The 13,433-nt window shown below is 50.1% G+C and overlaps 1 protein-coding gene across 1 annotated transcript in view; it reads left to right on the top strand.

The window, feature by feature from the left end:
* HYDIN (HYDIN, axonemal central pair apparatus protein) overlaps positions 1-13,433 on the top strand; it is a 294,240-nt gene that overhangs the window by 220,674 nt on the left and 60,133 nt on the right. The window contains exons 47-57 of the mRNA XM_006878867.1: positions 1,103-1,308; positions 1,529-1,711; positions 2,340-2,459; positions 3,250-3,409; positions 3,500-3,672; positions 5,005-5,203; positions 7,186-7,285; positions 7,666-7,765; positions 9,643-9,811; positions 10,261-10,499; positions 12,297-12,414. Coding sequence (XP_006878929.1) covers positions 1,103-1,308; positions 1,529-1,711; positions 2,340-2,459; positions 3,250-3,409; positions 3,500-3,672; positions 5,005-5,203; positions 7,186-7,285; positions 7,666-7,765; positions 9,643-9,811; positions 10,261-10,499; positions 12,297-12,414 — 1,767 coding nt within the window. The remainder of the gene's footprint in view (positions 1-1,102; positions 1,309-1,528; positions 1,712-2,339; positions 2,460-3,249; positions 3,410-3,499; positions 3,673-5,004; positions 5,204-7,185; positions 7,286-7,665; positions 7,766-9,642; positions 9,812-10,260; positions 10,500-12,296; positions 12,415-13,433) is intronic.

The raw sequence follows: 13,433 nt of genomic DNA, 5'->3' as shown, positions 1-13,433 counted from the left end.
ACGCCCCGCACCGAGGGAGGGACACACCCTGCAGAGCAGGCCACCAGAGCTCCCCCTACCAAATAAGGAAGAAGAATTTAAACCTTATAAATAAATGAAAAGTCAGAAAATAATAAAGTGTGGTATAACCATTAAGGAAGGCAGTCTGACACTTCCTCAAAACGTTGGAAATAGACATACCATTTGACCCAGCTCTCCTACTGTTGTGGGTATAACGTAAAGAAACCAGAGCTGTGATACAAACTGATTGTATACACACACGTGTTTGTTGCAGTATTATTCACAATAGTGAAGAGGTGGAAGCAACCCAAGTACCCATCAGCAAACAAATGGATAGAAAATTTGTGGTACGCTCACATAGTGGAATATTACACAGCATTGTAAAACACTACACAACATGGATGAGTCTGGAAGACATTATGCTGAGTGAAATATCTCAGTCACAAGAGGACAGACACTGCATAGGACCACTGTTATAAAAATAGGATGGACACACAGAGAAGGGGAATTGGAAGACAATTGATAGATAGTAGACACGGCACTGGAATAGGTGATGAGAAAGACTGTCTGAAAGAATGGATAATTAGGCACTGTGTGTATGACAGTTCTAATCTGGAACAAGACGTGTTGCAAAGTGAATTAGGGGAGAGAGGCGGGGATGGGAAGGGAGGAAAATGTATATGAATGAATGGATGGATGGATGGAAACCCAAGGTACCTATAAATTTTCACTAAAACCACAATTTTTTTAAAAAGGGTTAAAAAATATTAATAAATTAGAATTTATTCATTATGACAGATTGCTTAAAATAATTAAAAAACTGGGGAAAATGTGTGTGTGGATATAAAGAACATATATATAAATAAAAACTCACTAGAATAAATCAGGAATTGGAAGGCAGACAGCAGCGGGCAAGGGGCTTAGCAGTGCTGTGAAAACATGATGCCCTGCTTTACCAGCTCTGGTCGACCTCTTCCTTGGGGCACAGGGCACTGGGGAGAGCAGGGTAGGGGGTGTCACCCTGGACCCACATATAGATGGGAAGAGCCCCCAGGTCTTTTGTTCTTGTGCATTTGTTACCACGTGTTCATTTTTCGTTCAGTCCCAGGAGGAGCAGACCACCTCATCTAAAGCCAACAAACAGAAACAGAAAGAGAAATCAGAGCAGTCCCGGGACTCTCAGAAAGACAAGCGCAGAGCCGTTAACAAGAAGAGCCTTTCCGGAGCAGCTTCGGGGAACGTTGCACCTCTGTCAGAGGTCGACCAGAACAGCTTGACTGGGCAGCACTCCCAGGAGAAGTTCATCAGGTGGGCCTCCAGGAAGGCAAGGTGGGGGTGGGCGCTGCGCCCCCAAAGCTGAGGTCCTGGGTGTCACAGCGCCAAAGAGGATTAGGCTGACCTGCCAGAGTGTCACCGTGACCTGCCCACACCTAACTCAACAGGACAGGGCTTCTTCCAGCCAACTCTTGGGTCTTTCTGGGCCACAAGGACACGTTCTCGTTGTAAAAGGCTCCTTGGTCCTTGGCAGGCTGAATCATTTCCGCTGGATCGTGCCAGCCAATGGCGAGGTGGCTCTGCGAGTGCACTTCTCCTCATGTGATCTCGGGGACTTTGAGCAGATTTTCAACTTTGAGATCCTTGGAAGTCGGCAGCAGTACCAGCTTTGCTGCAAAGGCACCTGCACTTATCCATACATCTGCCAAGACCCAAAGTAAGCATGTATAGGATTGTCAAAGAAATGGTGACCAAGGTACATTTTTATTCCCCCCCATAATACTTTGAATAAGATGGCTCTAATAATAACATGGAACTAGAACAGCAACAGACCCTCTTGTATTGGACTTCGGGACCTGGGATGTAGACTAAGAGTTGCAGAAATGACAGAGTAAGTACCTTGTGACATTCCCAAATTAATGTGAAGAAAATGGTGATAATAATAATAATATGTTAATAGATATTTTTATTTCCTAGAGCTACAATAACAAAAGAGAGGTTTTTAGAAACAGGTATTATCCCATAGTTCTGGAAGTTACAGGTTGGTTCCAGCTTAATGCTACATAACAACAATAAGGATTTTTCTAGCTGGAAGCAGTAGCACAGGAAATGCAGTGCCGCCCCCTTGGCCCTCCCTGCCAGCTGCTGAAGTCTAAAATGATGGCAGCTCCTGGCTTCACGCATCGGGGGGAGTAAAAGCTCAACCTGACCCTCAAACTAAGAGTCACTTGGTCTCCAGACACCTGCTCGGCCCCTTAGCTGACCAGGAAGTGTTGGCTTCAGGAAGGCATCAAACATGCACTGTCAGCCTCACCCTAACAAGGAACCTCTCTGCTGGCGTTTAGGGTGGTGTTCCCGCAGCGCAAGGACGACATGAAGTCACATGAGATCGTCTTTAAGAAATATGTTACAAGCATGGACAGATTTTACTTCGGGCCACTGCTTTGTGGAAAATCAAGAGACAAGTAAGTGCTGTGTTTTATCAAGGTGGATGTAAGGCCCTCATTTGGGCTCCTGAGTCATACGTGGGTCCAGGCTGTTCACTGCTCTGGGGGAGAAAGGTGAGCAGTCTCCCCCCATGCAATTAACCATCTCTGAAACCCCTCGGGAGGGCCAACTAGGAGGTAGTTTTGACTTGACAGCAAATAACATCATCAGCTAGTCCCAAGTCTGTAAGAATGATAACAGTATGAACATGTATTGACCGTGCTGAGTCACACCGGGTTTGTTCGACCCCAGGACCCCCATCCGCTAAGCTGTACTGCCTTGTACCAGGAGAGGTGAATGTCTGGGTGGAAGGGGGAGACTTGGCGGAAGGGTGCATACCTGCTTTGTCATGCGTGTTTAACATCTGCCCCTCCAGGCTTCCCTGCCTGCATTCTTCATAGAGTGCAAAACACAGACCAGTTGGGGTGCAGCCCGCCACTGGGAGCCCTGAGAAAGTGCATTTGTTCATTCATTGACTCACCCCCTCAACTGTTCAGTAACTATTTACTGGAGAAGAGAAAGAACAGGATGAGAAACAGAAAGAACGTCTCACTGAGGCTGGGGAAAGGGAGGCCAGACCACGGTGTGTGAGGCCTGTGGTGCGATCAGAGTCAAGTCCACACAACGCCGCGGCCCTGGTCACCCTTCTGCCACTGCATTGGTGTAGCCACACTGTCCCCTTGAACTGCCGTGCCCTCGGCAGTCTCCCTTCCACCCGTGTCCTTCCTCAGTCCTCGTAACCACGTCTCCACTTCGACTCCCTTCCAGGTACAAGTCATCCCTCTTCCCAGGGAACACGGAGACGCTGACAATCCTCAACAACTCTCCCATGTTTGTGGAAGTGCACTTTTGTTTCCAGAATGACGTCAGAGCGAACACTTACTTCTTGGAGCCCACCGTCATGTTTCTGAAACCCAACGAGAAGCAGGTACACTGACACAGAGGCGAGGTCGAGGCCTGCTGGGAAGTCTCAGCCCTCTCGATGTAAGTCTCTGCTTTCTGTGGCCTCTTCCGTTAGCTGCTGACCTTGTGGGCCTACCCAACTGCGGTGGGCGTGTTTGAAGACAGCGTCGTCTGCTGCATCAAGGAGAACCCCAAGCCAGCCATCTTCAAGTTGAGCTGCCTGGGGGTCCGCCCTGAGCTGGAGCTGGACCAGAAGCAGTTGCATTTTGAGCGGCTCTTACTGGGCAGGTCAGTGCTCTAGATGATTCACGGAAGGCAGACCTAGACAGGGACCTAGAGGCCATTTAGTCCTAAGGTGACCATTTAAGCCTGGTTCACTGAAGACGTTCTCCCTTTCCACACTGGCAGGTCTGCCTCTTGTGAAACTTCTCAGCCCATGTAAGCTGGGATTGTTCAAACCAGCGAAACCACTACCATCGCGCCAATGCCGATTGAGAAGAATCTGTCTCCCCCAGAGCAGCGGAGGGATTTAAACCATAGACCTCTTGATTAGCAACTTAAAGTCTTCACCACAGCTCCTCCCCAACAGCTCTTAGTAACTCTATTTCATTCACAGCCTGGTCTCAGTGGGTGGATCTGAGCAGAGTCAAAGATTCCCCTACCTTTTCCTCCAAAGAGCAAGTCTTCATGGTTCTCAAAGTCACCGACTGCCCTAAAAAGTTAAAAATCTTTGCTCTAGAAATTAACAGACCTGCAGAGATGATTAGACCCGACAAGGATTTCACATTCATGGGCGTGTTATGATTCTAGAGAAGGCTGCCTGCTGCGTCCTCGGGAGAGAATTTCCTTACGACGTGGAGCTCGACTCCCTTGCTCCTCACGAGCAGGCCCTGTGGCCTGATACAGACTGATTAGTGAGCTACCTGACATAACGGAAGAGTTTCCCGACCTGCCCCAGATGTTCCCATAGCAACTGCGAGTGTCGGGCGGCTGGTCTGAGGATTGGTCCAAGTGTTGCAATGAAACCTGTGACTTTGGCACCATCAATATGTCTTTCTGAGCTTTGGGGGTGAGGAGGGGAGTGGGGAAGTAAAATAAGCCTCTGTAAAATGTGGAGCAATCTTAAGTGGACTCACATACTAATGTATTAAAGTATTTGTGATTGGGAAGAACAGCATCACATCAACGTTGAATTTTCTGGATTTAATGAATGTTCTTCTTCTTAGATAACATGCACTGAAACACTTCAAGGAGCAAAGTTTACTTTGCAGTGGCTGAGGGAAGGGTTTCAGGGCTGTGTATGAGAGAGGGAATGTGAATATGAATGCAAAGCCGAGAGAGCAAAAATACAGACAGTTGATGAATGGGAGAAAGGGCATAAAGGAATTCGTACAACTCTCCTCCAGTTTAACAATTAAGTCGTTGCATTTGGGCCAATGCAGGCCAGCTTGTCTGAGGGGGGAAAGTGAAGTCACACAAGTTAGCCCAGCCCCATAAGCTCGAAGACCTAGAAGAAATGAAGCGCTAACACAGACACACAGACAAGAAGGACAGGCTTGACTTTCTTTCGGTTTCCGTTCAGTGAGGACTGACGGGCAGCCCTTCTCTGGGTCTCTGCAGGAAAGAAACCAAGGCCATCCACCTCCGCAACGTCTCCCTGCTGCCTGTGTCCTGGCGCGTGTCCAACGTGGACCACCTGGGTGACGACTTCTCGGTACCGAAGACCCAGGGGACCATCCTGCCCAGGTCTGAGTACAACCTGCAGGTCCACTTCCAGCCTTCCAAGCCCATCACCATCAAGAAAGCCATTCGGCTGGAGGTAAGTCTCCGCGCATCCTGGATGTGGTCACTGAAATGCGTGCATGGTGGGGTTCCCTGACACACGCGAGGACACACACACACACACACACACACACACTTTCCTCTCTGTCTCTCCTTGAGCCAGCACTTCCATCTGCACCCTGTTTAACAGCCACCAGCCCACACTATCTTGCTCTGCATAAGACTGTCAGCTCCTCAGAGGCAGGGGCCATGTCAGTCTTGTTCGCGTCCCAGTTAAGAGCCCTGGAGATAGACTGGTTAACATGCTTGGCTGCTAACCAGGTCGGCAGTTTGAACCCAGCACCCGCTCTGTAGGAGAAGGGTGAGTCAGCTGCCCGGATGATTGACAGCCTTGGAAACTCCCGGGGGCAGTGTCCCTCTGTCCCGGAGGGTCGCTGCGTGTGGAATTGGTAGGACAGCGGTGTGCGATTGCCCAGGGCCGAGAACAGAGACACTCGGCAGATGTAGAATGAATGGGTAGATAGATGAGTGGATCAGTGAGGGGTGCTGCCAGGCCTGATTTCATGCCCAGAGGCCCAGTCATTCAGGAAATAATCACTTTTCACCCAGTTGCTCCCAAGAGACACCAGGTAGTCATCCTTGAAGCTCCGTTTTCCTTATTGCCTCGCCTCCAACAGCCCGTCAGCTGTCAGCTCTGCCTCTACAACCTGCCTCCTTCCATCCACTTCTCCATCAACACAGCCATGGCCCTGGCTCAGGCCCCCAGCAGCCTCTCTTCTCTGAACCTGTGCGAGGCCTCCAAATTGCTTTCCCGGTCTCTGCCTGTCCCTCACATTGTCCTGAAGGATCTTTAAAATGTCAAATCAGTTGAGTTTCCTCCATGAAGCACTCTGCCGGCCTCCCATTGCAAACGAATAAAGCCCAGGGTCTCAGCTGCCGCTATACCCACGGCTCCCTCCACCCGTCACACTGCTCTTCTCTCCTTCAGCCCCTCGACTTGCCACACATACCACATCCCTGCCAGCAGTGCTGTCCCTGGGCCCAGTGGGGAGCTGGCTTCTGCCTCAGAGGTCCCTAAACATCACTGCTTCCACCAGGGCTTCCCTCACCCCCTCATCTCGGGTCCTCTGCCAGCTGTCCTCACTCTCCCTGTCGGCCATTCTTCAGAGCATCTGGCCCTTTCCGACACTGGCCTGCCTCTTTACGTAGTGAACCCCGGGAAGACAGTGTTTCACCTGACTTCTTCACCATCTGGGTTCATTCCCTGTGGCTGCTCTAAGGCCACTTCACCAACTGGGTGACTTCAAACAGCACAAATGTATCATCTCATCGTTCTGGGGTCAGAAGTCCAAAGTCAAGGTGTCAGGAGGGCCACACCCTCTCAAGCTCCCGGGAAGGAGTCCTCCTTTGCTTCTTCCAGCTTCTGGGGGCCGCAGACACCCCTTGGTGTGTAGCTCGATCACTCAGTCTGGTCTCTGCCTTCCGCCACCATCTCCAGACTCTGCTTTCTGTCACGGGATTTAGTCTCCACCTGGACACTCAGGACAGTCTTGGCTTGAGTCTTCAATTATGTCTGAGGAGACCATTCTTCCTAACAAGGTCGCACTCACAGGTCCTGGACATTAGAACGTCCACAAAGCTTAGGGTGGGGGCTGCCACACAGCCCACTCTGCCATCATGTCCAGTGTCCCGCCCTGTCACCGAGTGAGGAGAAGGCATCTGCTGAATGAATGAGTGTCACTGAGAATTGTGTGCCCCAAGCTTTGGCACAGAGGCTGGCTGTCCCCAGCAGGAAGGCCGTGCTCAGGCCCCCGCAGCTCTTTCCAGTACAAACAGGCCGCTTTATCGCCCCTCAGTCGATCCCGAGTTGACATTTCAGTGTCCTGCCCACTGTCTGCAGTTCAGGTGTTCTAGGGACAGGGAACAGGATCGCCATCAGAGGAGAACCCAGAGGGGACTGTGCCTGCAGCTGGAGCCGTGAGTCTCGCGTTGACTGGAGACCCTTTGTCACTGCGCCAGGTTTTAGATGCAGAAAACCTCGTTGGCATCGTCCAGATGGAGAACATCGTGATCCTCGCAGAATCCTACGACATCTCCCTGGACATCAGCTTCCCCCGAGGTCTGTCGACCCCTGGCAGGGAAAGGGCCGTTTTCACCCATTACAAGTTCTCAGTGTGATGGTATGGGGTGGCGGGTGGAGTTCCAAGTTCCGCAGAGGGCAGCGCAAGCCCGGGAGTGATGTCAGCAACGTCTGCACACGGCCACCGCTCCATCTGCAGGGAGCGTGGCTGGCCGTCGGCACGAACGCGCTGAGCTCTTCTCAGAGTCGTGACTGCAGAGAGCCTGGGTGATTATCAGAAACTCAGCCACTTACGAGAGCTTTTCCTAGCCACAGAGTTTTCAGAAGATGAAGTCTTTTGACTTGTCACTGCGGATTTTGCATGTGGACGTCATTAAGAGGGGGTAACATTTCTACCCCACCCACTCACCCCTCTGCAGGGACTGAAGGAGGCCTCGATTTCGGGGTTGTGCGGGTCATGGAGGAAATCAGACAGCCCCTGCAACTGAAGAACCGGGGGAAATATGAGATCATATTCAGGTAGTGTGGATCTCTTCAGACTTGGGACTCACAGGAGAGACTGCCTCAGAGAGTTTCAAAAGCAGTCAAGGACACTTTGGGAACCCTGGCTTTTCTCACTGTCCTTGGCTTCAAAGGGAAGGAAAGCCAGCATCTAAGAGTCACAGCTTATGAGGAAGGGGTGAGAGGGCCAAGGTCAGACCTGTTGTTCATAGGCGCACTGTGAGTCGGAGGCAGCTGGCCAGCACCTGACGACAAGACAGCAGGTTTGCACACTGCTCTCAAATCTAGCAATGCTGGAGGGCTCCCTGGAGGAAGCTGGACCCACTGGGAAGCGGCTGGAGAGACTGGAGATCTAGCTTCAGGCTTTCCTGCCCTGCCCCTGGCTCTTACCTGTTTTATGAGTTGATCTTCTAGATAAGATTTCATATGAAGGAAGGGTTCGCCAGTATTTCTTTCTTTTAAAAAAACAAAACAACTTGGGCCGCCAAGAGAACAAACAGGTCTGTCTTGGAGAGTGTGAAACTAAGTTTCTCCTCAGAGGCACAGATTTTCAAGCTCCGTCTCATGTACTTTGGGCATGTTGCAAGGAGGGACAGGTCCTTGAATAAGGACATTATGACCCCAGATGAGATGGATGGATGGATACAGTGACTAGGGTGATGGGGGTAGGTGTGTAGGAATTAATGAGACTGGATTACGACTCAGGCTTCAGAGCTATTGTGCAGGCCACTCGATGGCATCTAACAGTGACGACAACAAAACATTCTAAGAGCCATTGTATTACATAGAGAGTTCACTAGTGCCTGACGGGACAGCGTTCTGTCTTGTGCACATCTCTTAAGATTAAAAACTAACAAAGGAGGTTCCCAAAGAGAAGGTGGCTTGGGTAACAGATGGGGAGGGACGGTCACTCAGACAAGGTCATACTGTCCTTGGTGGAAGTGCCAGCAGTTAATGCCTGGTCACTTTTCTATGAAAGGGCGTCCTGCCCTAGAACTCCCAGTTGGTGAAGGGACTTCTCCCAACAGTGTGAGGAGAGACTTCGCAACAGTTTTACTTAAGCTGAAGGAGTGCTGGGATTAGCGAGCCCCCACCTCCACCCTGTGTTTAGTCAGAAGAGTGTGTGTGTCATTGTTAATCAGTAAAAAGTTGAATGCCCAGCGCGACTGAGACAAGCCTCTGTGCCTGTAGAGGAGTGGTTGATGGAAACGTCTCAGTTTTTAGCTCTGTTTGGGTTGACAACTTGGGCCTTAGCTTTGACGCTCAGATCAGAGGCAGTGACCAGGGTTCCTTGGAAGGATGTGCAGGAACGTGAGGATACGCAGGGGCCGTGCACAAGCTGGGTGGCCAGCGGTCCTGTGGCCTGGATCCCCGGAGCAGCCCCAGCTGGCCCACCTCAGCGGGTGCTCCCGCTCCTGCTCCAGGCCCTCTGACTTTCTCCTGCCTCCGTGTCACACTGTGACTTCTCCCCTCACCCCGTTGTGCCCTGGCCTCCCATCCCAGAACCTTCTGCCCTTCCTCTCTCTCCCTGGAGCGGCAAGCTCTGTGTCACTACTCTCCCTCTGTCTACTGCTCTCAGACTTTGGAGAGAAACACGAGTTCATTTAGCGGATCTTTATCTCCCGTCACGTGTCCTGTTGGACCGAGATCTCCTGCATGATACAGCTCCAGCACAGAGCAGCCCAGTGCTAGCTCTTTGCCTCAAGCTCCAGCAGTCCCTGCCCCAGGCAATGCCGGTTAAGGTGGAATGGTCAGAGCGCACGCACGGCCACCATTCTGTATAGTGTTTGACCAGAGCTAGAGGCGGGGTGGACACCTAACACCAGAGTCTCCTCTCTCGTGTCCTGGGCTCCCTGCATAATGACTTACGTGGACTTTGCATTCCTGTCCACCAGCTTTTCTGTGGACTCACTAGAGAGATCCATGACCAACTTGAATTCCATGCTCTTGGTCCAACCCAAGAAGGGCTCTCTCACCACAGCGGATAAGCCCACGAATGTCCAGGTGGTCTTCTGTGCCAAGAAGGAAGTGAAGATTGATCACCAGCCCGTCCTGCACTGCAACGTAAGAGAGCTCAAGGGGGTGCTGGCCTGGTGACAGGATGGAACTCTGGTCCAAAAGAAGACTGTGTGGTCTAGCCAGGCATTCACAGTGGCAGCTAGATGGAGGGTACACGGGATTGCTCCCAGTAAGTCACCAAAAGTGGGTCAGGTGGGACATGGAAAGTCAGAAATAGAGCCACAGAGGGAAGGTGTGCCCAGAACGTTCAGTCGTCCAGGGTAGAAGAGGAGTGGGGCCGAGGGTGGGCGAGAGCGCTGTTCCCTGTTGACCATGGCTGGTGCGCCGTAAGCGCTCTCTACTGGCTCTTAGTAAACTAACACAGTGAGAGAGCGAGAATGAAATAGTAACGTGGCTTCACATCAGCGATGGAAGGCACAGACAGAGTAGCCAGCCACGGAAAGGCCGCACACAGCCGGTACCAAGTGTCATCCCAAATGTTCTCCCCTTTCTAGATTATCGAGCCTAACATTTCGGAAGGCGGTGAGGCCGTCGCCCACATCCCCATCAAGTTCTCCGTGAATGCCGTCTTCTCCAAATACAGCATCAGCCCTTCCACCATCATCAACTTTGGGGCTTTGACCTGTGGCACTCGGAAAAGCAGCTCCTTCACCATAGAAAACCAGGGTGTCATTGACTTCAAGTACACCCTCTACAGGCTGATGGGAGAGAGCCCCATTCATCAGAAGAAAGGGTAGGGCAAGGATTTCCTTAACTGGGCTTCACATTTCACAAAACTAGTGCTTCACTTTTTTTTTTAATTTTTTTTTTTGTGTGTGTGTGAGTGAGTGTACCATCAAATCAGGTCTGACTGGTACAGGAGGAGATTGTCCCTCCTTTTCCCGGCAGAGCATCTGGTGGATTTGAACCGTGTGCCTCTGGGATTGTAGTTGCAGCTCCTTGCCACTAGGCCACCAGAGCTCCCCTGTGCTTCACGTTTTACAAAAAACGTTCGTCGTACATTTTACTTCGGCCAATCTGATCGCTCAGGTTTAGAAATTGCTTGCCCAGGATTGTGTGGGCAATCACAGTGGATCTGGGCTCTGAACACTCGTGTTCTGACTCTAGATTGCGAGGATTTTTAACTGCTATCAGGGGTGTAACATGTTTTCATTGAACAGGCCTGAACGCTTCTGCTTGGAATTGTGTCTGCTGTCATGATGTTCCCAGTCACTGTGTCAGTCCATCGTGTTGAGGTTAGGCTGGGGATTTTGGTGGTTGTTGTTATGTGCCGTTGAGTTGCCTGTGACTTGAAGCGACCCTATGTACATCAGCTCCAAAGCCTACCCTACCCTTTCTCCAACACAACTGCCCCATTACCCCAGTTACTGCCTCAGTCCCTGTCATCCGGGGGCTTCCTCTCCTGTGCCGGCCCCCTACACTCCCGAGCAGGATGTACTTCTCCAAGGACCGGTCCCTTCTGGCCACGTGCCCAAAGTGTATGATGATGATGATGTTGTTGTTGTTGTTATTGTGTACTGACGAGCTGGAACCGAGACATGGCTGACCCTCCAGTGGGTTTTGAGAAGCAGTTATTCACACAGGAGGAGATTGCCCATCTTTTTCCCATGGAGCAGCTGGTGGCCTCAAACTGCATAGCTTCAGGATTGCAGCACAGCTTCTTGCCGCTAGGCCAGCAGAGCTAGCCTAAAGTATGATAGAGAGCACCAAGATCCTCGCCTCCAAGGAGCAGCCTGGTTTCACCCTCTCCGGGACAGTCCTGTTTGTTCTCTTAGCAGTCCATGTTCAGTACTCTTCTTAGCACTATAACTCAAAGGCATTGATTCTTCCTCTGCCATCCTTAGTCATTGTCCAGATCTCTGATTCACAACAAGTAATTGTGAAGACCATGGCCTGCATCAGCTGCACCTTAGTCTCTAAACTGACATCGTTGCTTTTCAGTAGTCTGGATGGCAGCTCTGTGCTCACCACTATACCACCAACGCACTTCTCAGTACTCTGGAAAGGTCCCTGGCTGCAGATTTTCCCAGTGCAATCCATATTTTGATTTCCTGACTGCTGGTGCCAAGAGTGTTGAGGTCAAGGATTATATGTCTAAAAATACTTCTCCACATAATGCTTTACTCACGTAAACATTTGAAAAGTATTCTTTTTCTCATGATGTTGTTGTCACGTGCCATCGAGTCTCAAGAAGACTTTCAGCAATTTGATATATAATAGCTCTGAACTCTGCCCTATCCTGAGCCAGTCTCACTAACTCCAACAACCCTACCCCCATTACCCTGGTTACTGTGTCAATCCACAGTAATTTTTAATATCCTTGTGGATTCTATATGATGAGTATAGCTACTACAGAGTTCTTGCATGGTTATTAAATGGGATTTCCAAGCCGATTGTGTAACCATTGCTGTCTCAGACAGAGAAGAGCCTTCTCTCCTGTTCCCAAGAGCACAGGCCCTGTGAGCAGACAGACAGGAAGCGTCTAATGTCACCATTTCAACCTCACCATGAACTCTTGCTTCTTTAACAGAACCAATCTCATTAAATACACAAGATCCAGAGAGAGCGAGAGCTTCTACAAGGCCGGCCTTGCCAGAGGGGCCAAGTTCTCGGACACTGTTCAGAGGGAAGGAAATTTACCGAACCAGGTGGGTGTGGGTGGCCCTGGGTCTCTTCAAGCCCAGCAATGCCAGTCCACTCTTACACCCAAATCCCTCCTTAGAATAACAGGACTTGGATCTGCTGCTCTGGGAATATTGACTAATCATAGCGAAATGTATTTTAAAGTAAGGCGTTCTGACTTTTCATTTTAGTATCCACTTTGGTTTCATAGCCTTCGTTGACTCTCCATTGCCTTAAAATGATGTTTAAACTCATCATATGTATTTTAGAGAGCTCTGGAGGCCTCGTAGGGAAACCCAAAGGCAGGCAATTTGAATCTGCTAGCTGTTCCCCAGGACACAGATGGGCAGTCTCCTCCTGTGTGATTTACAGCCTCTGAAACCTGCTGGAGGGTCAGCTGTCTACAGCAATGAGTTTTGCATTGCTTTGTTTAAGGGTTAGTTCTTTATAAAATACAGAACCCCCATCAAATTTGCTTAAATAAAAGATTTGAGGGTTTCTGCTTCTGAGAAAGGAGCTATGGTTTGCATTGTGCATTGCATACCAGGCAGGCTGCTAACTATAAGGTTAGAAGTTTGAGTCTGCTAGCTGCTGTTAGGAAGATGGATAAGGCAGTCTTTTTCTGGGAAGATTTACAGCCTCACAAGCCCAATGGAAGAGCTGAGACACAACAGAGATTTACTGTGCAACTATGTTCGTGGCAGCGCTATTCACAAATGTAAGAACATGGAAGCAACCCAAGTGTCCATCATCCAATAAATGGATTGAGAGATCGTGATACAGTCACACAATGAAATAGTAGCTAGCACTCAGGAACAGCGGTTTCAAAAAAATACTACATAATGTGGGAAATGTATGTGTGTTCTGTTGTACATAGGGTTTTCAGAGGCCTGCTATTTCAGAAGTGGATGGCCAATCCTTCTTCCTAGTCTGTCTCAATGTGAATGTTCAGATTTAGAGAAGTATTAGACAGACCAGCAAGTTAAAGGTATATCCTTTATTGCGGAGTTAACTTTAGTGTCAGTGTTGTCCCTGCCTTTCTCAC

This window comes from Elephantulus edwardii, unplaced genomic scaffold (assembly GCF_000299155.1).
Source record: "Elephantulus edwardii isolate Elephantulus edwardi_28Jun2011 unplaced genomic scaffold, EleEdw1.0 scaffold00001, whole genome shotgun sequence".
NCBI lineage: Eukaryota > Metazoa > Chordata > Mammalia > Macroscelidea > Macroscelididae > Elephantulus > Elephantulus edwardii.
The sequence above is the reverse complement of the archived record's forward strand: the minus strand, read 5'-3'. Positions and strand labels throughout refer to the sequence as shown.